Here is a 27,594-nt window from a genome sequence, read left to right as displayed (position 1 = left end):
AAATGAATAAACAAATTTTTGTTTCATTTAAAATTAATGAACTAAGTGGAGGTGTCCCATGAAATGAATTAATGAACTAACATGAAAATATATTCTCTGCACACCTTAGTATACATTTCTACAAGAGTGCCCCCAAGAACAGAGTGAATGAGTACTATGAATAATTAGAGATGTGAATCGTTTTTTGAGTTTATGTCGTTCTTTGTTTTTCGCCCACCATGGGAAATGTTGGTTTTTTGCGGTTCGGGTTTTTTTAGCGAAAAATCATTTTTTGGGTTGTTGCACACTAATGGGAGTTAGTGCGCGCTAACTCCCTGTTAGTGCGCGCTAACAAAAACCATTAGATTTAGTTATTTTTTGTTACTTTTTGTTAGCGCGCACTAACAGAGTTAGCATGCACTAACGGGAGTTAGCGCGCACTAATCTGAAAAACGAATTTTCGCAGAAAAATGGGAAAATCCCGATCATTTTTCAGGCTCCCCAAAACATGCCGAATTGGACAATTTCGTTGAAATTGTCCAATTCGGCAAAAACGAATGCACATCTCTAATGAATATTAGGACAAGGCCCTCCTCAGAAAGATAGAATATTGACTACTGCTCTAAAATTCAATTATACAACAACAGCTTATTTTTCATAAATGGCATTTTATTTTACTATTTAAAAAAAAAAGTTGGATGACTGGCAGTTGGACTACTATACACAGCCTCCATATATGCATAACTATATATGATATAAAATATTTTTTAAAATTGCTTTCTTAAGTCATCCTTTTATAGAACTGTTTCTCTTTAGTCTTTTAAACAAATCTTATATTAAACTTTTCCACACGATTCTAACCTATCAGGTTTATAACTTTTTTGAAGTTTCATGTTCAGGGCTACCAGATCCAATTTTAGGGGCCGATGCAATTATTTTCATGGAAAGTGAGCACTGACTTTTCAGCGCCCACTTTCTTAATGTACACATGGCGCCCGCAAGGGGGGGGGGGCGCCATGCAATATGTAAATTAGGGGGTCGCGCTAGGAAGGAGGCGCTAGGGTCAATTGTGCGTCTTTAGTGCCTCCTTGTAAACACGACCCGCCACTGCTGCCGGTTATGTAGACCGACGACGTTATGTAGACCGACGCCGGTAAACTCGTTAAACTCGGTCTTCATAACTCGGCGGTCTGCCGAGTTATTTTATTTTATTTTTTTTACTTTAAAAAAGAAGAACAGAAAAGCAGTTTTTTCTGCTTTTCTGTACTTCTTTTACCTGCACTCAACAATTAACACCTGCTCCAGGCAGGCGTTAATAGCTGAGCGAGAAATGTGCATCTGAGACGCACATTTATCTTTTTGCATGCGGAGTGAATGAGTAATAGGCTCAGTCACATACATTTGCATGTGATGAGCGCTATTTCATTCACTCCAATTCGGACGCGCTTTAATTAGGCGCTAATCCCCCTATTGCATTAGGGGGTGGATTAGCGCCTATTTATCCCGTGTCCCACTCTGGGTTATACAGTACGCTCGGCTGAGCGTACTGTATTGCATCGGCCCCTTAGTAAATTAAGAGAGTATTAACATGGTGCCTTTATATCTCTTTTAAACAACAAGTTGTTTAAAATCATGATTCTAAATTGTGTTCTATGAATCTCTCAACCTTACTGTTGAATTAAACAGGAATTTAAAAAGTTCAACAGTAAAAGGTAAGGCTCTATATGAATTAGGCACTTTTGGTAAAATATTTGTATGTGTACAAGCCATACTCTACTATTATTTGTATGACTTGCTGTCATTTTAGCAACTTAACATGACTGGGGTTTGGGTGTATGGTGAAGAACAGGAAAATAATCTATTTGATTTGACAGGGTGTATTTACTCTGCAGTAATTGACTACAGAGAGGCAGGTAAATAAGCATTAAAAGAAATTATAGGGGAGGTCACGTGATGTGGTGTGCTTGGTAAGACATGAAAGAACCAAGGTCCAGCCACCACTCAACAATTTTTCACATTTTTAACTGACCACTTCATCCTTAGTGGCACAGGACCACAACTTGCAAGCTCAGGAGTGAGTTTTTGTGCTGCTTTGTTCTTTCAATGGCTACTAAACTCCTTAAAAAAGACAAAGACAAATCAAAGGCCTTAGATCCCAAGATGGATGCGTCCAAATCTGACTCATCCTCTGTCTCTGTTGAGGATTCATTGGAAGACAAGGTAACCGCGGCTATTGTAGAGGCGTTAGACACTTGACTGACCGAAATTGTGGAGCAAATCATGGAGGTTCGATCCACTATGCCCGAATTTGGCACCCGCAAGGATATTGCAGAAGGTTGCGTCTCTGTGGCTGAAGATGACATAAGCATGTTAGAGCATAAAGTTGAGGCCTTAGAAAAAGCAGCACAAGCCTGTGATGATAAGATTGATGAACTGTAGAACTGCTCTCATAGAAATAATCTCTGCTTTGTTGGCTTTCCAGAGAGTATTCCAGAATGAAATTTGGGGTGGTGTTGTGGAGATAGACCCTTGGCCTGAGGTGGTGTTGGAGCTACCTGTGGGGGAAACCCCCATGGGTCCCCATCGCTTGGAGGTGAGGGCAAATGGGAAGCGGAGGCCAATTAGAGCTTTGCCAATACCAGCCCTCGTTCCCCGCAGGTTTAGCCCTTGGGTAGCAGGGCCGGCTGAACTTAGGTGGGCCTCCGCATGGTTGATCCCAGAGCAGGTGCCCAAGGCAGCGTGCCAGGAAGCAGTGGAGAGGCAAGGTTCAAGGCCGAACTGACTGGAGCAGAGGCAAGTCCAGACTGCAAGACAGGCAGAGCTGAAGGCGAGGCCAGGTTCCAAAGTCCAGACAGACTGAAGCAGGAGACATGGTTAAGAACAAGGTTAAGTCCGAACTGCAAGTTAGGCAAAGCTAAGACAAGACCATGTCCAAGCAAGGATCGGGACAGGTGACTGATGACAAGGTCAGGTTCATGCAGAAGTCAGGGTAGGTGGCTGGAGACAAGGTCTGCTTCAAGTAGAAGTCAGGGCAGGTGGCTAGAGACAAGATCAGGTTCAAGCAGAAGTCAGGGCAGGCGGATGGAGACAAGGTCAGGTCCAAGCAAGGGTCAAAACCAGGAAGATCCGTCTAAAGGGTAGAAGGAGCAGGAAACTGGAACAGGTACATGGATGCTGGAACATGAACTGGAACAAACAGCAGTGAAGCACATGACGGGAAACATGGAAACCTGTTGCCAAGGCAAAGTCTGAATGGCAAGGACCACCTTATATACGGAGGCTGAGCGGCATCATCATCCGGGGCCATGGTAAGCTTTCCCACCGCGGTCTCCTTAAAGCCAGGGAAGGAGCACAGGCAGAGCACGAGCATGTAGGCAGCTGCCCACCGCTGCCAGGGAAGGTGGGCCAGGTTCGGGACCTGGGCGTCGGGGGTGAGTGGAGCCGGCCGCAGGCCTGCCATGGCCGGGAAATGCAACAGGCAGCTCCTGGAAACATGGCTGCATGACAAGATTGCCTTTCCTAAGGAAGCCCCAATAGGCCTGATTGAGCGAGCACATCAGCTAGGACTTAAACCTACAGCGGACCGGAAATCACGTGTTGTCCTAGCAAGAATTTGGAACTACACCAGGAAAGTTGAGATCTTACAATTTTTTCAGAAACAAAGGGACTTAAAATTTGAAAATCACAGGATCTTGAGTTTCATGATTTCTTCCTGCGTGTTTTGAACCTCCGTAAGGAACTAAGGAACTTACACCAGTTTGCTTTGAACTGGTGTGGAAAAACTTGCATTTTTCTTTGTCCTATCCAGTGTATCTCTGGATCTGGCATCAGGGGAACTCGTGAGCTTTTGATGAGGCGAAGGTGGCCACGGAATATGTAAAAAACCTAGAAGTTAGTATCGAGTCAGCTACATAGAACCTTTGATGGAAGGCCTGGCCTGCATAACAGTTGGATTTTTTTTTTACCTCTGGAGTGACTTGAAAATGAAGTCTACTCCCTGAGTGTGGGATGATCTGGTTTATGTTCTTTTTCCTGCACAGGAGTGAACTGTTTCAGCCGCCACCTGCCCTGACTTCTGCTGGAACCTGACCTTGTCTCCAGCCGCCTACCGTGACTTCTGCTTGAACCTGATCTTGTCTCCAGCCACCTGCCCTGACTTCTGCTTGAACCTGACCTTGTCACCAGCCACCTTACCTATGTTAGTTCTCCCAGACTAATTCTAGTTTCTAGCGTATTGCATGGGCAATTGGTTAATGTTTATCTTTTTTGTTTTTCTTTCTTTCTTTCTTTCCTTTTTCAAGGGGTATTTTTTAGAGATTTTTTGAATTGTGGTTCTTATATGTCCTATGAGTGATGGCTGAACACGACAGTCATGTGACATGAACTGGAGACCATTTTTGTTGCAATTCCTCCCATGGCAGGAGCCATGGGAGGCCTCTTACTTTTGCGGCCGGAGCCGCGGACGCCCTTGTTCCTGCGGCCTGGGGCTGCCATCTTCCCGGCACGGCAGGAGCCGTGCCGGGGTTCCTCATGCAGCAGGAAGCTGCCGCCATTAAGTTCTCTGATGCAGCCCCCGGGGTCTCCCGGCGGTAGGAGCTGCCCTCAGTACTTCTTCCTGTGGCAGGACGCTGCCTCCCACGTCTGGGTCTCCATAGCCCAGCTCTGGCTCCTCCTCTGCTTCAGCATCGTCTGTAGGGCCGCTGTCCATGGTCCTGCAGTCTTCTTCTTCCTGCCTTTCCTTAGGCGTGGGGCCGCGCCTCTCTGCTGGCTTTAAAGGGCCAGGGAGGGAGTGGGCCCTGGACAATGTCACTTCCTGGATCCACCTCTTCTGTCTACAAAAAGCTCTTCAGGTCATTCCTTCATCGCCTTCGCAAGGAGAAAGTCCTCCTTAGGACTCCACATCTTCCAGCTTCTCCTAGGCACTATGTTCCATGTGGGATCCCTTGCCTTTGTCTTTCCATGGTCTCTGCTGATGTCCGTAGTTCCTGATGTCTCCTTTGTCCTGAATCCTGATGTTCTGTTCCAGTCCTGATGTTTTCAGTATCCAGATGTCCTTGATGTATTCAAGTCCTGATGTCTCCTTGTCCTGATGTCCCAAGCCTCCAAGGCTCCACTTGTTCCGTCCCTGAGTGGTCTGCGACCAACCCGGCTGGGTTGTGTATGGCACGCACTGGTCCCAGTGGTCCACGACCATCCTGGCTGGGGTGTGTAGGGCGCTCAGTGGAACAGTTCCATCTGCCATGGCTGAGGATTCTTCTTCCTTCTTCAGATCACCTTCTTGTTCCGGGTTCTGGAGATTACCTCCTTGTGGTCCATCTTCAGTCCAACTTCGGGATACCTTCAGATGCGTCTTCCACGCTGGGTCAGAGGTTTCGTCCTCCATTGACTGACCTGTCAGGTGCGTCGATCACACTGGGTTCCCAAGGCTCTCTCCAGGACATGGCTACCAGGAGCCATGGCCGGTTACCTTCATCCATCTGTCCTGATGTCCTTCATCTCGGATTTCCAGTCTTCCTCTTCAGTACTCACCGCAATCTTGAACTCTAATGTATTTGAGTCGATGTCAGCTTGTTGTCTGCTTCGCCTCCAATGTGGTCCATGACACCCAGGCTAGGCTGTGTAAGGTGCGTGGCGTGGAAGCTCTCTGTCCAAATCATTCTTCATGTTTTCAACACCTGAGTCATCTTCCTCCTCAATGCCTGAGTCTTCATCCTGAGTCAGATGTCTTCGACCACCTTGACCTCTGTCCAGTCTGCCACTTCTTGCCGTTATCCAGCAGCAGTCCGAAAGGGCTTGGAACGGTCGGAGGACCATTCAGAAACCACCATTGTGTTGGTGGCCTCATGGAAGCGTGCAGGTCTGGTAGAGGGTCAGGGTCTCCAGGTTCCTCCAGTCTACCCAGCAGGGACATCTCACCGCAAGGGCACACATCCATCGTCCCGCAATGGGGAGCGCCCCCTAGCGCTCCCTCCCATTGCGATTGCAAGAATTTTGTTTGTTTGTGGGGCTGGATTAGTGGGTGCTGGGTAAAGGGAACTCTCTCATATTGGTGTTCCATCTTTGGAGGTATACAGGGAGGGGGGCTGGGATCATGGGGTGGGTATGGGTATTTCCTTGTATCTAAATGGGCCATGAATTTAGTGGCAGAGATTTTTGGCTATGGATATTTGTTCTCTCACTTTCTTGTTTCATATTATGGCACTTTTCAATGTTTTAGGGGTAGGGGATTGTACATCTGTGTCATATTGGGATGCAGTTGAGGGATTTCATATTCTCTGTTTGTGTGTTCATGGCCCTCAACATAGTATCTAGGAACATAGTAGGGTTGAGCACTCCCATTAAACGGGAAAAAGTGTTGAGCCGGTTGAATAAATTACAGTCTAAGGTAGTTTTCTTGCAGGAGTTGCATTTATGTGCTACTGAAGCCAAACAAATTGCACAAGCAGTGGGTTGCACAAGTGTTTTCTGCTGCAGGCTCAACCAAGAGTTGTGGAGTTGCTATCCTCATTCACAAAACAGTGTCTTTTAAGTTAATCCGGAGTGTGGAGGATCCGGGAGGGAGATTTATTCTGGCCTTGGGGTCATTAATGGGTACTATTGTCATATTAGGTTCAATGTATTCTCTCAATCAATATGATCATTCTTTCTTTGTTACATTAATGTCTTGCATTACTCAGATGGGAGACTATCCTGTGATTCTAGGGGAAGATTTCTATTGTGTAATTGACTCAGCTCTGCAGACAACCATCTTGGGGAGGGCACCCCTTGAGTGATAACAAGGGGCCTTGCTTTCTGTGTAAAAATTTGTAGCCACTGGACCTGTTGCATGTTCTGAACCCTGGGGAATGAGATTTTACACATGTGGCTAGGGCCCATTGCATTAGAACTAGGATTGACTATTTGCTGGTGTCAGATATCTTATTTTCTTGTTTCCTCACTGCCTCTGTAGAAGACTTAGTCATTTCTGATCACTCGCCAGTGATGGGTAGTTTCAAGATAGAGGAGCCCAAGAGTGTGAGGAGCTGGAAAATGCCTGCTACTCTGCTGAATGATCCTGATTGTCCTGTTTATTAACAGGCAGAATTATTCAGAACTTAATGGGTGGCACTTGGATAACATGCTTCTGTTCTGGGAGATGGCCAAGTCTGTACTCCAGGGCGATAAAATTAGCTATGTCAGCTATGTGCAGAAACAACGTAATAGAGGCATTGTCAACTTAGAGAAGAAACTGCGAGAGTGTAAATGCCGGATGCTATCTAACTCTGATGCTGTGTTGAGGGAGGAAATTAGAGGTATGCAATTGGCATTAAATAATCTTCTGTTGACTCTTTGGGATATATGAAATACCATTTGTTCCAATTTGGAAACAAATCGAGTCATTTGCTGGGCAACTTATTAAAAACTTGGGACTCCTCTAAATTTATCTCCTCTATAAAATCCACTAATGGTACGGTGGTGAATGCTACTGTAGAGATAGCACAGGTGTTTTGAGATTTTTATCAGCAGTTGTATGTGGCTGAGCCGGCGGAACTGGACACTATGTCTAAATGTCTAGAGGATTAAATTATCCCCAGATCCCGGGTGAAGCCTTGTAGAAGTTGAATCGTCCCATAGAAGTGGAGGAGATTAAGGTGGTTATTCAGTCCCTACCTTCTCTGATGGAACTGATGGACTGGATGCCTCTTTTTACAAATGATTAATAGATTGAATACCTGACTTTTTTTTTTTTAATTTATAAGTATTTCTATACCGTCTTTACAAACAATGTTTAATCAAAACGGTTTACAAATATCAAATAAAAATACTTTTTTATTTATATATTATATATATATTTATATAAATAAAGACTTCTTGTGTAGGGTGTATGAAGCCATGTCTGAGCAGGGTCAGATGTCAGACGAGATGAAGGAGGCTACTTTTGTGGTCCTACCTAAGCCAAGGTGAGAAAAGTTATGCTAAGATTCTGCCTAATCATTTAAAATATCGGATGCCTAAATTGATATCCCCTGAACAATTGGGATTTGTTCATGGTTGACACTTCACAGTAAATAAATATTCATACGTTTCACGCTACCTTGGAAGGTTGTAAATAACAATCTATACCAGTTCCTTTGTTAGTGAGCTGCGACATGGAGAAGGCTTTTGATAGGGTGGCCTGGCCTTTTTTATTCAGGGTTCTCTGCAAATTTGGTCTTGAGGGACGTATTTATAAGTATATTACTTTACTGTATACAAACCCCTTATCCAGGATACTGGTCAATGGGCAGCTCTCTAAAGCCTTTTCCCTACAGAGGGGAATTAGGCAGGAGTGTTCCCTCTCTCCATTATTGTTTATTCTGATGGTGGAACCTCTTACTCTCACATTGCAATAGATGAAAAAAGTTACATGGATATCTTTCGGTTCATTTCACATTAAATCCCTGTTATATGCAGATGATATTCTTTCATTGTTGTCCAATGCTAAGACCGCGTTGCCTGTAGCGCTCCAGATTTTCTCTGCCTATCAGGTCTCTTCTGGGTTCAAATGGAACTTGGTCAAAACTGAGACTCTGGATGTCTCAGGAGCTCTACAAGGTAATTGGGAGAATTTCCCGGTAAAGTGGACGGGGGACACTATTAAGTACCGGGGGTTCCGGATACGTAAAGCGTCGGCTATGTGGTATTCTCTCAATATTCCTCCAGCTATAGAAAAATTGAGCCAAAAATTGGTGAGCTGGCAAGCATTTCCTTTATCACTGCAGGGTCGCATTGTGGCGGTAAAAATGGTCCTTGCCCTTAAATTATTGTATCTTTTATTTATGCTTCCCTGCTACTTACAGGCGAAGGACCAGCGGACTTTACAGAAAATGCTGCAACTGGGGTGGAAAGAAGGCTTGCTTGTCCTTGGCCACTTTGTCAGCCTCAAAGGCAAAAGGAGGCTTTGGGGTCCTGGATTTTAAGGTGTATAATCAGGTGGCACATCTTCATTTTTTAGGAGATTGGCTTCATGCCACCTCTGAATACACAGATTATCGGTTGATTACCACTTTGTGGTCCCCCCTGCATCCGGTAGTTGTGTTGCATGCCAAACCGGAAGTTTTGAAAGGGTTTAACATTCCCTATGAACTGGTGCGGGTAGCGAGGCGGACTTGGGCCATTCTCTGCAGATCTTTGGCCTTGCCCCTCCATATGTCATTACAGGTACCCCTTTAGGCAACTCCTCAGTTTCCTTCCTTGGCATTGCCCAAGGCTCACAACCTGCGGATATTCCCTGAGTAGAAACTGCAAGAGATGATTGACCCTGGCTCAGGGACATTATATTCATTTGAGGAATGTAGAGATAAGCTGGGGTTTAAAGCTGGTCTTTTTCTACTATATGCACAACTTAGAGCACTCTTTCAGGAGTTTCATTCTGCAGGTGTGTTGGGGGGGGGACATTATTTCCTACTCTGTACTATTAAAATTGTTCCTAAATAAGCAAGCTAGGATCCCTCTCATGTTTATATGGTTTTTTTTTCTCAGTATTCAAAAGTATTCCATTTATGACAAGCTCATTTTGAAGTGGAAAGTTGATATTGGCGAGGATTTAGATGTTCTTATGCTATGGGACTGTTACGCATGGATTCCCAAGCTTTCTATTAATGTGGCCCTTCATGAATTACAGATTCAAATTTCCCATAGGACTGTAATCTCGCCTCTATGTGCTTACCAAATTGGGCTTATAACAGATGCTAAATGTTCTAAATGTGTATGTTTACAGGCATCCCTGATTCACTATCTCTGGCAGTGCCCATCTATATAAGCCTTTTAGGAATTGATTCGTTTGCAGCTTACTACTATTTTGTCTGCCGATGTACACTGGTCTTGTTCTTTCTGTATACTTAACAATGACATTGGTAATGAAAGTATTAATGTTGTTTTGGGGGTTACACGCATATATTATGCGCGTAACCCTTTGAAAAGCTACCCCAAAATCCTCACAATAAGACAAGGAGAAGTTTGGGGACTTTGATACTGAATAGTCTCACAGACTAAGGCCAAGGAATTGTTTTGTTTTACTCATGGACAGCTATGCAGTTGTGCTCTCCATACAGAAGTGCTTATAGAAAGAGTGACCTTTTCTTTATGCAGTTTAATGCCTCAGTTTAAACTTGGTATCACAATACAAAGGGATTCAATCGAAAATGTCTCTATCTATTAATCAATAACACACATAGAGAAAATACCACCTTTACAAATTCAATGTATATATTTATTCAAACCAAATGTACATAAACATCTATCTAGACAATTAAACTCTAATTAACTCATATATCTATCATACATACTCCATTCATACCAATTAAAAAACAAATAGCATATATCAATATTTATAAATATTGTTACTCAAAATTTTTACGTTCAATTTCTATAACACATTTATTTTATTTTATGTATCCTCTTTCTTGCTTCTTGCTTCTCACGCCTTTATGTTTTTCCCATATATTATGTTCCTATTTGGGTTTCACATAACATATCTGGTCCAACAAAGATATCTCCATTTCACCCTCTCACCCAAAATTATGATATCGATAATATTTCTTCAACTCTTATCTTCATATAAAGACTGTAAACTTACAAACTCTAATCCTTCACTTCAAGTCTCTCATATGTGATTTTTTTTCTTATGTGATGTGTGGTGAACAACGATGAAGGACGTCAGTTCCGGTAAAAAATAATGGATTCAAATTATTGAAGAAATGGATGTTATGAAAATTTGCGGATTGCTGTATTAAGAAAAAAATCACATATGAGAGACTTGAAGTGAAGGATTGGAGTTTGTAAGGTTACAGTCTTTGTATGAGGATAAGAGTTGAAGAAATATTATCAATACCATAATTTTGGGTTAGTCCCTGAGGAAGCCCCTGTGAGAGGGCTTTGTTGGACCAGATATGTGATGTGAAACCCAAATGATATAGGAACATTATATATGGGAAAAACATAAAGGCGTGAGAAGCAAGAAAGAGGATACATAAAATAAAATAAATGTGTTATAGAAATTGAATGTAAAAATTTTGAGTAACAATATTTATAAATATTGATATGTGCTATTTGTTTTTTAATTGGTCTGAATGGAGTATGTGTGAGAGATGTATGAGTTAGTTAGATTTTAATTGTTTGAATAAAGATATACATTGAATTTGTAAAGGTGGTATTTTCTCTCTGTGTTATTGATCAGTTTAAACTTGGACAGCATTAGAAGATACTGTCTCCTCCCTGAATCTTGATAAGAACCTGCATCCGGCCCTATGTGTCACATTTGGACATATTGAAACAAAATGGAAGAGGTCCTGAAAGTGTTCTAGTAGAAGTTTCAAAAGATATCTGCAAGATTTATATAAAATGTTGATCCCTGTTTGTTGACAGGCAGAAAAATAATTACATGCATACAGTTTATCTTCATCACACTGAGTCAATCTAGTAAATGAACAAAAACCACAGTTCCATGCAATGAAATGACCAGGACATCAACATCAGCATACAACACAAAGGAAATGAATGTAATTTTGGCTATGACTTTATTTCTCATCTCTTTCATCAAAGTGGTTAATATAAATATGCTTTAACATGCACAAACACAATACTGTTTTTGAGACTACTCCAGCATTTGAGATGAGCTGTTTTTTTTTTTAAGCCACTATTTTACAATTTACATAAACAGAATTGGCTACTTAATAGTCCTATGTGTCCTTTATGTCATAAGAGTGAAGGAGGTTTAGCTGCCATTTTTAAACAACATAATTTACTGTAAAGGAATTTTTAAGGACCAGGATAATTCACAGTATAATACAATCATGCATGTAGCCCAGAAACAATGCATAATGAACAAATATTACAGTACAACAGAGAAGTTAAAATATATGTACAAGTCATTAGGAAAAAGTGGTGCCACATGTTTAGACAAGACATGAAAATTTACAGCAAGACAAAATATAGAAATTTATCAAAATGTGATAAATTTTTAAGACAGTAGAAAAATACACAAAACATGAACAAAAATTAAAAAACAAATACAGACAATACAATCTTACAACATTTATAATACAGTATGAAGCCAATCTGAGGCAAAAGAGTCAATTGAGAGCAAAGAAAGTTTCTCTAGGATCAGAGAACAGACTTTCATTGCTAATGTCAGACACACAAAAAAAAATTAAAACTGAACACAAAGTTAGATTACTGCAAGAAATGACAGTGAAAGAGAGGTGAGAAATATTTGGCATGTTCGATCATATGGAGTCATTCACGATTGGCTAACGATGGTACCTGGCTCTGTTGTGGTTCATTGGCTTGCCTGAGAGGAATGACTGAAGGAGGGGGTACACCTGATGTTGATGCGGAGCGGCCCAGTCGGCAACTTACTTTCATTTCTGCAGAATGGAAGAAAATTAGAACACATCAGTGGTAAGGAGAGACAGTAGCCTTACTGGTCCTGAAGAAAACTAGATTCTTTGCAGGTTGTGATCATTCTTATGATAGTCCAATAAACAATATCTAAAGATGATGCCAAACATGAGCTTTCAAGAGCAGATAGGACCCTTCTTCAGATGCCCTATGTTGTCTCAAAATTTCATGAACATCATCTTTGGATAATTGTTATGTTGATCCAATAAAAATGGTATAATCTACAAAGAAAAAAGCAATGAAATAAATCACAATATCAATTGGATGATCTGTCAGATAACATATGATAACCCTTTTGACCTGTGAAGCAATGCATTCTACTAAGACAATAAACAGCAAGAGCAAGATGCCAAATCTGTGCCTTCACCAGAGGCATGCCTTTTCATAAGGTTAATTTTTACAACAATCCCTTATTTTGGAGCATTTCAATTTTCTTTGCAAAAGGAAGAAGTAGTTGAACTTTGGAAGGAGGAAAGATATTTTTAGTAGATTTCTTTACTTGCCAACATGCCTTCAACTTAAGAGTGCTAAGGTAAAGGAAAAACTAGGAAAATCTGTACATCAATGAATAGAAATGGTAGAACATGGTTTGAGTTATGCTCTAAAAAAGAAATGGGGAAATGACCATGATTCAATATCGATTATGATTAGCATTTACTATAGGGTGCCAAGAATATACTATCAATTTTACTGCATAAGGAAAGAATGTAGATTAGCAAAATGTGTCAGAAATTCAATGTTATAAAGGGAACAGAGAACATACAGACAGAGACTGATGAGTCCTTCCATAAAAGAGTTTACAATCCCTAGTAGACCTTTCTGTTATGTAGAAACACTACTTTAGTCACTTCAAATCACCAGACCCCTATATTTCCTTCTTCCTATGTGCTTTCGCTCTGGTCTGTTTTTCAGATGCTACTACCTGATGTACTGTTTAAGAGGTTGAAATTAAGAACATAAGAAAATGCCATACTGGGTCAGACCAAGGGTCCACCAAGCCCAGCATCCTGTTTCCAACAGTGGCCAATCCAGGCCATAAGAACCTGGCAAGTCTATTCCATGTTACCATTGCTAATGGCAGTGGCTAATCTCTAAGTGAACTTAATAGCAGGTAATGGACTTCTCCAAGAACTTATCCAATCCTTTTTAAACACAGCTATACTAACTGCACTAACCACATCCTCTGGCAACAAATTCCAGAGTTTAATTGTGCGTTGAGTAAAAAAGAACTTTCTCCGATTAGTTTTAAATGTGCCCCATGCTAACTTCATGGAGTGCCCCCTAGTCTTTTTACTATCCGAAAGAGTAAATAACCAATCCACATCTACCCTTTCTAGACCTCTCATGATTTTAAACACCTCTATCATATCTCCCCCCTCAGTTGTCTCTTCTCCAAGCTGAAAAGTCCTAACCTCTTTAGTCTTTCCTCATAGGGGAGTTGTTCCATTCCCCTTATCTGGGTAGAGAGTCCATCAAGCTAGGTTGAGAGAACATTGCACAAATCTTATCTTTGGGTGACTTTCCTCACTCCGAAGGTCCTCAAATCTTCACAAGAGAGCACTGTGCTGTTGGTATGTCTCACTTTGACTGTCAAAGTGGCCCCTAACCCCTACACTAATACCTAAACCTCACCTTGAGTTACTAGATGGGCTTCCTAATGAGATATAAATACTTATCTAGTGTGACAGCATCATGGCTACTCTTTCTCTCCCTCTCTTTCTCTCTCTCTCTCTGAGCTTCAAAACTACTAAAAATGGTCCGCCAAGTGGTTGCATTCAGAAATGTATTGCAAAGTGTGAAAAGGTTAGCATTTCACATAGGTATTAGTGCACTTTGCAATAAACTGCCTATTACCATAAAACACACCCCTTTTCCTATTACATGCAATATCTTTCACATTTTGATAAAACCAGGCCTAAGTTATTGGCCATATAATTTATCTAGATAAATGGGAGTTGTCCCATGGGTGTTTCAGTAAGCCAAATAACATATCTGGATAACTTCAATATGCAGAGTTAGTTAAAATGTTATTCAGATAAGCTTGGTCATGTCTCCAACTTGGGTTAATGTTATTCAGGAACGTTTTCCCGATAACTTTATACTTAACTAGCATACCAGCTCAATCCTCAAGCACCCCACCCAGTGACACTAATGTTCAGCCTTGTACCAGATATCCCCCTACACAACTTGCCCCCCCCCCCCAGATAGTAAAAGGTTTATGGCTTATTAGGATGATAGCAAAATCCACTAAGGAGTGCAAGAAGACTCTAGGTCCAATAATTTCATATTCAACATTCTTTATTTGTAATTTAAATATTTCAAGGAGCCACTCCTGATTTCAAATAATGCACAGATAAATGACTGCTTCAGGGGACTGCTTCGGGGGACCCTGAAGCAGTCATTTATCTGTGCATTATTTGAAATCAGGAGTGGCTCCTTGAAATATTTAAAATTACAAATAAAGAATGTTGAATATGAAATTATTGGACCTAGAGTCTTCTTGCACTCCTTAGTGGATTTTGCTACGAATTGTGGAGTGTAGCACTGCTCCTTCTTTATATTTGGTTATTAGGATGATAGCCATCAGCCCTCCCGCCCACGTTTTCTCCAAATAACCATTCCTTTTGGCCTCCTTTTCATCCCCCTCCCCTTCTCCATTCTCCATTCTCCCTTCTCCCTTTCCCTATCCCTATCCCCAAACCCCCTGCCCTCTCAACCCTAATACTCTTACACTACCCAGCATCCTCCAAAACCCTCTGGATTAATGGGATCATGGTACATTTGTACCATTCCTAGCAGTTTCCAGTATTGCTTTGTCAACAATGCTATTTTACGATTCCAGCATTGCTGTCAAAGCAACACTGGAAGGACAGTGATTTATTTATTATTTATTCATTTAAAAAATATGGGCCAGATTTTCAAAAGCCTACGCGTGCCGAGCCTATTTTAAAATGCCAGGCCATTCGCGTAAAGCCACGGGATGCATATAAGTCCTGGGGCTTCGAGAAAGGGGCAGAGGCGGGGAGATCCAGGGGCAGGGCGGGGCTAGAGGCCCCTGGCACAGCGGCCATTTGCCACTGTGTTGGAGGATCGCGTGCCGGCAGACTGCCGGTGCTCGCAACCTGCTCCTGCTTTGAGCAGGCGCAAGAAGTAAGCTAAAACTTTTTGGGGAGGTAGATTAGGGCTAGGGGGCGGGAAGGTTAGTGGAAGGGGTAGGAAGGTTAGATTAGGGAATAGGGAATTTCCCTGCCATGCTGTTCCTAAATTGGAGCGGCCTGGGAGGGAACGGGGGAAGGCTGCGGGCATCAGCACGCGCAAGTTGCACGAATGTGCACCCCTTTGCGTGCACCAACCTCCGATTTTATAACATGCGTGCACCAGCACGTGATTGTTATAAAATTGGGCATCCATGTGCATGGACACAAGCACACAACCTTTTTGTGTATTCTGCAACTTCCCGAGTACACATCCAATGAGGATAACAAAAATGACAATCATAAAGTAAAATACACTCAATATAAAATCAACATTAAAATACAATCTTCAAGCAAATCATAAAGGGCCAGATTTTAAAAGCCCTACATGCATAAATCCATGGGATTTATGCACGGCGTAGGAGGCCTTAGGCGAGCCGGGCCTATTTTAAAAGGCCCGGCCATGCGCATAAAGCCCGGGACACGTGTAAGTCCTGGGGCTTTGAGAAGGGGGCAGGGCAGTCCAGGAGTAGGGTGGGATGGGGCGAGATGCCCCCGGCACAGCGGCCATTTGCTGCTGTGTTAGAGGATCGTGTGCTGGCAGGCTGCCGGCACGCGCAACCTGTGCTGCTTCGAGCAGGTGCAAAGGGTATGATAACGTTTTTTGGGGGGGGGGGGTTAGAATAGGGCTAGGGGAGGGAAGGTTAGGGGAAGGGGTAGGAAGGATAGATTAGGGGGTAGGGAACGGGGGAAGACTGTGGGCGTCGGCACACGTATCTTGCACTAATGTGCATCCCCTTGCAGACGCTGACTCCCGATTTTATAACATGTGCGCACCTGTGCTCGCATATTATAAAATTGAACGGCCATGTGTGCACTCCGGGTAGCATGCACACATGGGTGTGTGCGCAAGTTTATAAAATCTACCCCAAAATATAGAAACATAGAAAATGATGGCAGAAAAGGATCATACAGGTTATCCCCTTATTTAGTTTCCAAACCATCAAAGTCAAGGCCCTTGTTGGTTGCTGTCTGACTTCACTTCTCTGTTACCTCTTGCCCTTGAAGCAGAGAGCAATGTTGGAGTTGCATCAAAAAGTATTCAGGGTCCTTGTTGGTTGCTGTCTGACTTCAATTCTCTGTTACCTCTTGCCATTCAAGCAGAGAACAATGTTGGAGTTGCATCCAAAGTAACAGGCTTATTAGTTAAGGGTAGTTACAGCTGCATCAGCAAGTTACCCCCATGCTTATTTGTTTTCCCAGACTGTAAAATCCAATGTCCTTGGTGGCTGCTGTCTGAATCTAATTCTCTTTTTTCTCTTTTCCCCCTGCTGTTAAAAGCAGAGAGAAATAATGGAATTGCATCAACAGTATGAAGGCTTATTGATTAAGGGTAGTAACCCCCACACCAGCAAGTTACCCCATGCACACTTTTCTTCATTTTCATCCTTATCCCATGCCCCTTGGAAATTTTTCACCATTTTTTTACTTCACCACCTCCTCTGGAAGAGCATTCCAGGCAACCACCACCCTTTCCTTGAAGACATATTTCCTGACGTTGGTTCTGAGTCATCCTCCCTGGAGTTTCATTTCATGACCCCTAGTTCTACTGATTTCTTTCCAACGGAAAAGGTTTGTTGATTGTGCAACATTAAAACCTTTCAGGTATCTGAAGGTCTGTATCATATCTCCCCCTGCACCTTCTCTCCTCCAGGGTATACATATTTAGGTCTTCAACCTCTCCTCATAAGTCATTTAATGGAGATCCCCCACCATTTTTGTTGCCTTTCTCTGGACTGTCTCCATCCTGTCTCTGTCTCTTTTGAGATATGTTCTCCAGAACTGAATACAATAATCCAGGTGAGGCCTCACCAAGGACCTGTACAAGGGACTATCACTTCCTTTTAATTACTGTTTATTCCTCTATGCAACTGAGCATACTTCTTGCTTTAGTTATCACCTTGTCACATTGCTTCGCTGTCTTCAGATCACTAGACACTATCACCCCAAGGTTCCTCTCTTACTCAGTGCACAACAGCCCTTCACCCCCCATGACATACAGCTCTTTTGGATTACCACACCCCAGATGCATGACTCTGTACTTCTTAGCATTGAATCCCAGCTGCCATATCTGCAACCACTGTTCAAGCTTCCTAAAATCATGTATCATTCTTTCTATTCATTCCTCATGTCCATTGTGTTGAAGATTTTAGTATCATCCACAAATGACAAATCTACCTTCTATCCCTTCTGCAATGTTACTCACAAAGATATTGAACTGGACCAGTCCCAACACTGATCCTTGCAGCACTCTGCTTAACACCGCTCTTTCTTCAGAGTAGGTTCCATTTATCATCACACACTAGGGATGTGAATCGTGTGCCCTATCGTCTAATGATCGAAATCGTTTGTCAGGAGAAGAAAATCGTGTTTTGGAACGATTTTTTAGTTAAAAAATCGTTAAAAATCGTTTTTTTCCAGTTAGTGCGCACTAACTGAAAATGATACAATTTGACACTTTTCAGGTCAGTTAAGGTCAGTTTTAGGAATGAATATGAATTTCTATTGGCTGCCCTCTTATTTATTCATGTTACCTAGGTTCCCACTGACAGTATATGGGGGATGGGAAATGGAAACAGTTGGTAGCTTGACAAAAAACAGTAATGTGATCAGTCAATGTGACTAGAACTTGTGCCCTAACCCTGATACCAGGAGTGTTGTGATCTTCCTGCACACAGTGCCCTAACCCTGGCACCAGGGGTGTTGTGATCTTCATGTACACAGTGCCCTATCCCTGGCACCAGGGGTGTTGTGATCTTCCTGCACACAGTGCCCTATCCCTATTAATACAGGAGTGTTGTGATCTTCCTGCACACAGTGCCCTATCCCTATTAATACCAGGAGTGTTGTGATCTTCCTGCACACAGTGCCCTATCCCTATTAATACCAGGAGTGTTGTGATCTTCCTGCACACAGTGCCCTAACCCTGATACCAGGGTGTTGTGATCTTCCTGCACACAGTGCCCTATCCCTGGCACCAGGGGTGTTGTGATCTTCCTGCACACAGTGCCCTATCCCTATTAATACCAGGAGTGTTGTGATCTTCCTGCACACAGTGCCCTAACCCTGATACCAGGGGTGTTGTGATCTTCCTGCCACACAGTGCCCTAACCCTGACACCAGGGGTGTTGTGATCTTCCTGCATGCAGTGCCCTATCCCGCCTGCATTACTAGTGAGAGGCTGGCTTCACAGACAGGGGGGAGCTTCCTGACCCTCACTCCTCCCCTCCCCCATGTCCCAGCCAGTGAATGGTGTGTGGGTGGGGGGGGGGGGGGGAGGATAGTGAGGCTGAACAGCTCCTTCCCTGCATTACTAGCAGTGATTGGCAAATATTCAACATGCACTAGCATTTCACGTGCCTGCTAACAAAAATAATAAACAAACAAGTTCTAGTCACATGAGTGATGATCATCACGTTACTTTTTTTGTCAAGCTTCCAACTGTTTCCATTCACATCCTCCCAACCCATTACCTCAGTGGGAACCTTGGTAACATCAATAGATAAGAGCACAGCCAGCAATAGGAATACATATTCATTCCTAAGTGACCTTTACTGACCTGGGAAGTGTCAACACTTTGTTTCATTTTCTGTTGGTGTTCGTGAGTTTCCAGTTCCATTTCCCATCCCCCCCAACCATCACCTCAGTGGGCACCTTGGTAACATCAATAGATAAGAGGGCAGCCAGCCAATAGGAACACATATTCATTCCTAACTGACCTTTACTGACCTGGAAAGTGTCAATTTGTATCATTTTCTGTTAGTGCGCACTAACACGATTTAACGATTTTTAACGATAAATCGTTAGAATTTCTATTGTATTGTGTTCTATAACGATTTAAGACGATATTAACATTATCGGACGATAATTTTAATCGTTGAAAAACGATTCACATCCCTATCACACACTGACTTCTGTCCGTCAACCAGTTTGCAATCCAGGACATCACCTTGGCACTCACTCTCAAGCTTCTCATTTTATTCACAAGCCTCCTATGTGGGACTGTATCAAAAGATTTGCTGAAATCCCAAGTAGATGACATTGAGTGCTCTTCCTCGATCCAATTCCTTAGTTACCCAATCTAAAAAGTCAATCAGATTTGTCTGACAGGACCTTCCTCTGATGTATCCACACTGCCTCTGGTCCAGCAATTCTTCTGACTATAGATATTTCACTATTCTTTCCTTCAGCAGTGTCTCCAATACTTTTCCCATCACCAAGGTGAGGCTAACCAGCCTGTAATTTCCAGCCTCCTCTCTGCTCCCATAAAAGCATAACCAACTGACATCACCACTTTCTTATGACTATCCACTTCCCCCATATGTCTCTTCAAAAAACATGGATTTAATCTATTTTCTAAAAAGCTTCATATCCTGCATCTCTCTCAACTTTACCAGTAATTTATTCCATGCTATGCTCTGGACCGGTTTGCTGCAACTTGACATTCTGAACTGAAGGAATCTGCAGCGGATGTTTTCCTTCTGAGCACAAAAGTTCTAGAAGGATGTATCAACCAATATTATCCCTTAAAACACATGGCTTATCATCATTAAGAAGTTTAAAATTAATCTCCAAGAGCCTAAATTTTGATCTCCATTTTACCAGTAGCCCAGAATAAACCTCTCAGCACCATTGTAATATGTTCCCATTGTGGTAGCCCATTTAGTAGGCACACAGTAGCATGCTGAACAAGTTGTAAAACATACATGAGTTTATCTGGCACACCTACGTTTAATGAACTGCAATGAAACTCTTTCTCTGCTCCAGTGAGCTCATGTTTCTTTTTTCCTTTCCAAGCACTGATTATAGTACTTGCAGCTCTTCAGCCTGCAGAAATCTACACACTAAGTGAATTTTAAAATTTCAGCGTGCACCAGAACTGGAGAGATATGCGAGTATGTCTGGCCAGCGCCTGCCGAGTGGATTTCAAAGCCACCCATATACAATGTATCTCCTGGTGTGCACCACAAATAAGCTGCAAAAAAGGGGGCGAGGCATGGGCATTGTCGGGACAGGGCATGGACAGGACATGGGTTATTCTGGGGAATTTTACATGAAATGGGTGCATAAGTATTTACGTACACAAGCTCGCATCGGTTGTCCCCTGCTGCGTAACTTACTGCTGCTATGGATGACATGTAAGTAACAAAATAAAAACAATCTACGCTAGTCAGTGGGGATTTAAGGTTGCTGTTAACAGGGTATAGGGGAGGCTGTTTAACTAGGGCTTAGGAAGTCCTATCCCTTACTTGGGAAAACTGAGAACGAACGGGGAAGGAAACTGGTATTGCATCAAGCACGTGTATCTACTAAAATCCCTCCATTTACATGGTAGAGCTGGCATTTGTGCGCACATGCATGCCACCACTTAAAATTGGGTGCACATTATATCGTAAAGCCTATTTTATACCAAGAACACTATTCGTGCGTATATTATAATATGGCGGCATCCTTTGGTGCGAGCCGTATATGCACGTTCCTGTGCGCACCGCACACTGGTTACCATCCCTGAAAGGCAACAGACTTAAGGTAAACAAGTGTATCAGTGAATGAATAATTAGCCCTGCTCTGCTGCCAATGTGTACAGATATTTTAATGCTAGACTCTTCTGATGAGAATTAGTACACAGCAAATGGGCCGACCGTCGGTACCTGTGACATAGTGAGGCAAAGGCAATCGGCGCCATTTAAAATACTGGCATCGGATGGCCAGCGTGCAGGATGTTGCTCCCGGACCCCCGCTGGACTTTGGCAAGGTCTTGTGGGGGTCAGGAGGCCCCCCCAAGCTTGCCAAAGTCCCTGGGGGTCCAACAGGGGTCCCTGAGCGACCTCCTGCACTCCGGCCGTCCGATGCCAATACTCAAAATGGGCACCAATAGCCTTTGCCCATACTATGTCACAGGGGCTGACCGTGCCATTGGTCAGCCCTGTCACATGGTAGGAGCACAAGATGGCACAATGCTATGTGACAGGGGCTGACCAATGGCACCGGTAGCCCCTGTGACAAAGGCTAGTCGGCGCCATGATGAAAATCGGCACCGAGGGTGTGAGTGCAGGGGATGTTTCCGGGACCCTCCGCTGGACCACCAGGGAGTTTTGGTAAGTCTTGGGGGGGGGCAGGAGGGTGGGGGGTGTAGTTAATTTTAATTTTAGCTGGGACACAAATAGAATCCCCGTATTAATGCAATCGGGGCGCCATGCGGCCGAATGCACCGTATCCGCTCCCCGACGAAATCCGAATTCACGAATGCAATGTATGGCGTCCCTATGCACATCCCTATGCTAGACTGGGTAGAAGGAATAAAGCCATGAACAAAACTCCCCTGGCACTCAAAGTTCTAGAAGGAGGGGGAGAAGAAAACCCAGGTGACACAGAGTCAAGGATATACACTGGTGGCTTCCCCTGTAACCATAGAGACAAACACACAGGTGTGGTGGTTGTACCTTTGGGGAAGAGTTGATATTGCAGAGTTACGGAGGGAGGTGGCAGTTAGGCCCATGGGGCCAGACTTTGGACTTTGAGATGAGCTTCTGAAGCCAGCCTTTGGAAAGTGAGTCACTGGCTCAGTGGGGAGGCTTCTGCCTTCTGTCTAGGCTGGGAGGGTCAAACCCCTGCCTCAGGATTTCTAAAGATAAATAACCTTAAACTTCTATTTGAGTTTTTGAGTGGTCAGGAAAGCTCATTCAGGGATTGGACCCTGGACCTGACACAATGAAAGCATCACAGAAGGGTTTTTTTTTCCAACTATCTAAGGGTTGCCTTGCTCACTGGGACTGCTATTTCCCTAATCCAGGAGGGTAAATGGTTCCCTTGCCCACTTAAAAGGACTCCTGAACAGATAGAGACAAAGGAGTGTAAAAAGATCCAGGAAGACTGTGGTACTGGAGTCATATTTATTGTTCCATTTTCAATCAGGGCTGAAAATGGGTCACTAATCCAGTGGCTCCAGGGTGTTTATTTGGGCACTCAGCACACAGTGAACAGAGATTACCCCTCTCCCAGTAATACCTAGAAGGATTCCAGTCACCCCTGCACTGGGACTCGAAAAGAGACCTTTCCCCCCAAGCCAAAGGATCCACACCCTGGGGAAAGGGGCACTGAAAAGAGTTAATCAAGGTCCCTTGTCCAAAGAACTTACAAATGAGTTTATGGCTCCATCCATGCAGGACATGCACAGCGGGGTGGGGTTACCTTTACATAATGAATATTCAGACTTTTTATGGCAACCAATTAAGTGCTTGAAAAAGTATTTCAGTTATTCATTTTTGCTAAGCCTTCTCGATGTTAATTTTAAAAGGTTATTTGTGTTGGATAAACATCACAAATGGCCATTGATTTGCTTTTACAATTTAAAATGAAGGGTAATACCTCTATGAGACAGTAGATGGAGCACAAAATGACCTGCTATGCTTCCCTCTTTGCCCTCGCACAATTTCTCAATGCAGAAGATAGTCCTACCGAAGTCTCTTGGGATAAACAAACTATAACATGCCGTGTGTGCTTTAGAAAGTTCCTACTTAACAGCAAAGCAGTATTTTATGTCTGGTCTGGAATACTATACATTAAAAATACTGAAGATATTGCTAAGGGTTCATAGTTTAAGGTACATAGAAATAAAAGTCGGCAAACTGATTGTAGGTAATACCCTTATTTAAAAAATATAGGGATGTGCAGTCCCAAAATTTCTGGTTGATTGTTTTTCAGTTTTGGGGAGATTTGATTTTTTTGGTTCAATTAGGGCCGGATTTTCAAAGGGTAATGGGGCAGATTTTCTAACCTGTGCACGTGGGTACATTTGTGCGTGCTAACCGGGGTACATTTGTACCCGCTAAAGGCGGCTGCTGCGCGCATGTTATAAAATCCGGCGTTGGCGCGCGCAAGGGGAAGGGGGTGCACACTTGTGCACCTTGCGTGCGCCGAGCCCTAGGGGAGCTCCAATGGCTTTTCCTTCCACTTCCCCCACCTTCCCCCCCCTTCCCCTATCTAACCCACCCCCCAGACCTATCTAAATCCCCCCCCTACCTTGTTTTCAATAGTTACACCTGCCTCTGGCAGGTGTAACTTGCGCGCGCCGGTCAGCTGCCGGCGCACCATCACTTGGCACAGCCGCTGTGCCGGAGGCCTGAGTCCCGCCCCCGGACCACCCCCGGACCGGCACCCTGCCCACAACCCTGCCCCCTTCCTGCCCCTTTTTCAAAGCCCTGGGACATATGCGCGTCCCGGGGCTTCCGCGCGGCGCCGAGCCCATGCAAAATAGGTTTGGCGCGCGCAGGAGCAGGTTTTCGGAGTTACGCGTAACCCTTTGAAAATCTACCCCTATGTGCGTAGATCGGGCTTACGCATGCCGAGCATACTTTCAAAAGGTCTGCAATGCGCGTAAAGCCTCAGGACGCGTGTAACACGCGGGGCTTTACTAAAGGGGCGGGAAGGGGGCGGGGAGTGGGTGGGGAGGTCTGGGTCAGAGGCTCCAGGGATCAGCGCGTGCAACTTACTGAAGGGCTGAAGTAAGTTTTGAAACAAAAAAAGAAGACAAAAAAAGTAGGGGGGAAAGGGTGGGGGAAAGGGCGGGGGAGGGAATGGAAGGTGGGGTGGGGGGGAGGGAACGGGGAAGGCAGTGCGGCTCAGAGCGGGCTCGGGCGCATGCAAGGTGCACAATTGTGCACCCCCTTGCGCGCGCTGACCCCCGGATTTTATAACATGTGTGCGCCTGGTATCACGCACATGTACGCCCGCGCACACCATTTAAAATCTACCGCTTAATGTTTTTTCAGTTCAGTTAATTTCCCAAACCAAAATTTAAAAATAATTAACGCATACCCATAGCCAAATCTCCAATAACAAATAACTCAAATATCTCCATTATTCTGAATTATCAAGATAACTTATCTGGATATGTCTGGTCATGCCAAAGAGCAGCCTTGTAGCTATCCAGGTATGTGTATCCAGATAACCTTACTCTTAACCAGCTACATTCAGAACATAGCCAGTTAAATAAATAATAAAAGAGCCTTATCTACAGCAAGTTGGTAGGGTATGCTGATTGCTGCCAGTGTTGTTGTCAAAGTAACACTGGATGTGGTTTGAGTAGTACAATTCTATCACTCCAACCGGTCTTGGGGTTTTTTAGGGGGTCTGAGTTGGGTAGGAGGGTACCAATAAAAAGAATGAGGAGGAGCAGGAGGGGGTCTCAGAGCCAACACTTTAATTTAAATATTGTGGGGGGTCTAGAGCTGCTTTGGCTATGACTTTGTTTTTTTAATGGGGGGGGGGGGGGGGGCTGGGGGGGAGGGGGATCAGGTTCTATACCCTGACTGTTTTTTTAAAGTATTTTGGAAGCTAGTGAGAGGTGATAGGCCTGCTGCCTCAAAGGGGATAGTTTATTTGTTTTTTTACTTAACTGGCTATTTTCAGAATATAGCTGTTTAATTTAAATTGTGTATTCCGTGGGATGCCTAAAGTTATCCAGATCAGTTACCTAGATAATTTTACCACTCGCTGGCCTACTGAATATGGACTTCAATATTTTTAAACAAAAAATGTTCAAGCTATCTTCTTAAAAGGCAATAAAGCAAAAGTATGATCAAGAAGCCTAGAAGTTAGCTCATGGACTAAAAACCAGGTAAATCAGTTCAAATCTTACTTCTCCCACTGATACTCCTTGTGACCTTGGTCAAGTCATTTTAGCTCTAGTTGCCTCAGGTACTCACTTACATTGTAAGGTCTTTGGGCATGGATTGACTGTACCTGAATTCTTAAGTACTGTAGACAGTTTTGAGCATTATATAAAAAGATGGGGTAAAAATCCCAGATTATAAGAAAAGAAATACAATAACTTTATGGAAAATAATATATCAAACTATAACATAGGTACCAGTATGCCCAATGTTTTTATCAATTCATCAAGAGCCTGTGAGAATTGTAACCTTCATAATAGGCTTCATTGTATAGTATGATTCCACTTTCACACTCCGCCCCTTATATTTAATCATTGGTCTTAAAAGTACATTTTTGTTTGGTTTTTTTCTTTGCAAAATTATTCCTTGATGTGCCCACATATACTGTAATCCATAAAAGAACGAAAAGTATTTTCATGAGAGAGCCCTTGAAAAGCTCGAAGTTTGAGCTATTTTAAAACACGAGAAACCTTAATAAAGTGGACATTTTAGCTTTTTGAATTATTTCTAGGTTTTCAATTTTTCAATAAAGGGTTAGCTTGTCCTTAGCAATGACAGCATTAATGATTTTGTAAGCTAAACATTTGATCATCTGTCTCTAAGCTCTAAGCAGAAATGTTCTTCTAAACTTGTTACTAACTGGAAAGTCTAGTGTTCACATCTGTCAAGAAAACTGCTAAATCCTGAATTCTGGAGCTCACCACTAACTCTGTGAATAGCTTTCCAAATGTCCTCTAGGGTCATAGCAGAAAGAGTCCTCAGGACATTTTGCCATTGCCCTACCCTAGCAAAGACAGCAGCAGCCTTGGCAGCAGTTCTCAAATCTTCAAGAAAAACTGTTCCAATTGTTGCATGAGTGAGGGAGGTTGAACAGCTGTTGACACCAGCTCAAATCTGGAACCATTCTATCCTAAGCCATAGTTGGGGCTGCATCCTCTCACAAAGCTGCTGCTGTCACCTCTTCGCCTCCTGCATCCTGGACATAGTGGACTGGATCTCCAGTGCAACACAAGAGGATTACGGATAAGAGGAGAGATCCAGCAAAGGAAATGGTTTAGAAGAACACTCTTCAAAACTCAGGGATATGGTATGTAATTGTAAACCTGAGGCCTCTGCACTGCGCTTTTGTTGATAGCTTTACCCTGATTTCACCCTCAGGTCAGAGCATTTGTGAGTCCTGCTATCATTCTGATTCACAGGCAATGCCTGTGGACTAATTTAACAAGAGGCAGATGTACTTAGTTGCAAAATCGTTTTCCAAGCAGAGGCTTTAGGTGAAAAATGGTGCAAAACATCCAGAAACACAGAAAATGCTAAAAGCCTGCACTTTGCGCTATTTTGGGGCATAGCCCCTTTTTGCAAGTTTTTGGCAAAAGTGGGCTTCACAATAGTAAACGTTTGCACGTAGTCTGCTGCATAAGAACATTATCTAAATCTGACCAATAATGAGCTGCTGCAATGCAAACTCATGCAAAGCTGCACATTATTGTGTGATTTTGTAAAACATCAGGCATGTGGAAAAGGATTCACAGGCCCATGTTAGCAATAAAAAAGATTGCTGCACCTGAATGGGGTTGTAATTATCATTACTGTCAGGCCTCCAGCTGCTGCACAGATCCCAGGTCAGCTTTGCATGCTGCAGTGGCCAGAAGCATGTGAGATTCTGCATTGTTAGACCAATAAAAAGGTTTCATCTGCAACAAGCTTACTGACCTTTATTTCTACATATCCAGTTGGCTATCCTGGCAACCACAGTACCTATTTCATAGTTTAAGGTACAATTATTCCAGATTACTTAGGTTAAAATAGAAGATATCTTGTGAAGTGACTGCGCTCGCTTGACTTTCCTCTTGCCACCCTGTCCAATAAATTCTGTTTCATGCATTTTCCCTGGTAAGGGATAGACAAAAAGGATGCTTCCAGAAATGCAATACCCACTACTTGACTCAGCTAAATGATCAAAACACAGGGTTCCTTGTCTTGAATTTCCTAGGGGGATTATTAGAAAAGGTCTTAAAGATTGGCACTACACAAGTGCTAAACTTGTGCTAATTCAGTTGTTTTGCATTTGTTACCATGTGCCCAATGCATGCCCATGTGTTTTTCTCATGGGTTTAGAATCTTGGTTAAACTAAATTTGGAATGGTTGTGTACCCTAAAGCCTCTTGCAGAGAAACGGGACACCTCACTTTCTTAATTTTTAAGAAATTTGATTTGATCTAGGTCTGATGTCTGACCTAGATCAAGTTTTATCATTTCTGTGGTTT

General features: G+C 43.2%; 1 protein-coding gene across 1 annotated transcript in view; it reads right to left on the bottom strand.

Annotated features, from left to right (window-relative positions):
- Positions 1 to 27,594, bottom strand: part of NYAP2 (neuronal tyrosine-phosphorylated phosphoinositide-3-kinase adaptor 2) — a 540,181-nt gene that overhangs the window by 83,012 nt on the left and 429,575 nt on the right. Inside the window, 1 exon segment of the mRNA XM_029616771.1 lies at positions 12,262 to 12,365. Within this exon segment, the coding sequence (XP_029472631.1) occupies positions 12,262 to 12,365 (104 nt within the window).

The sequence above is a fragment of the Rhinatrema bivittatum genome, chromosome 9 (genome assembly GCF_901001135.1).
Source record: "Rhinatrema bivittatum chromosome 9, aRhiBiv1.1, whole genome shotgun sequence".
In the NCBI taxonomy this organism is placed as follows: domain Eukaryota; kingdom Metazoa; phylum Chordata; class Amphibia; order Gymnophiona; family Rhinatrematidae; genus Rhinatrema; species Rhinatrema bivittatum.
Note: the sequence above shows the minus strand (reverse complement) of the source record. Positions and strands in the feature narration are given on the sequence as shown.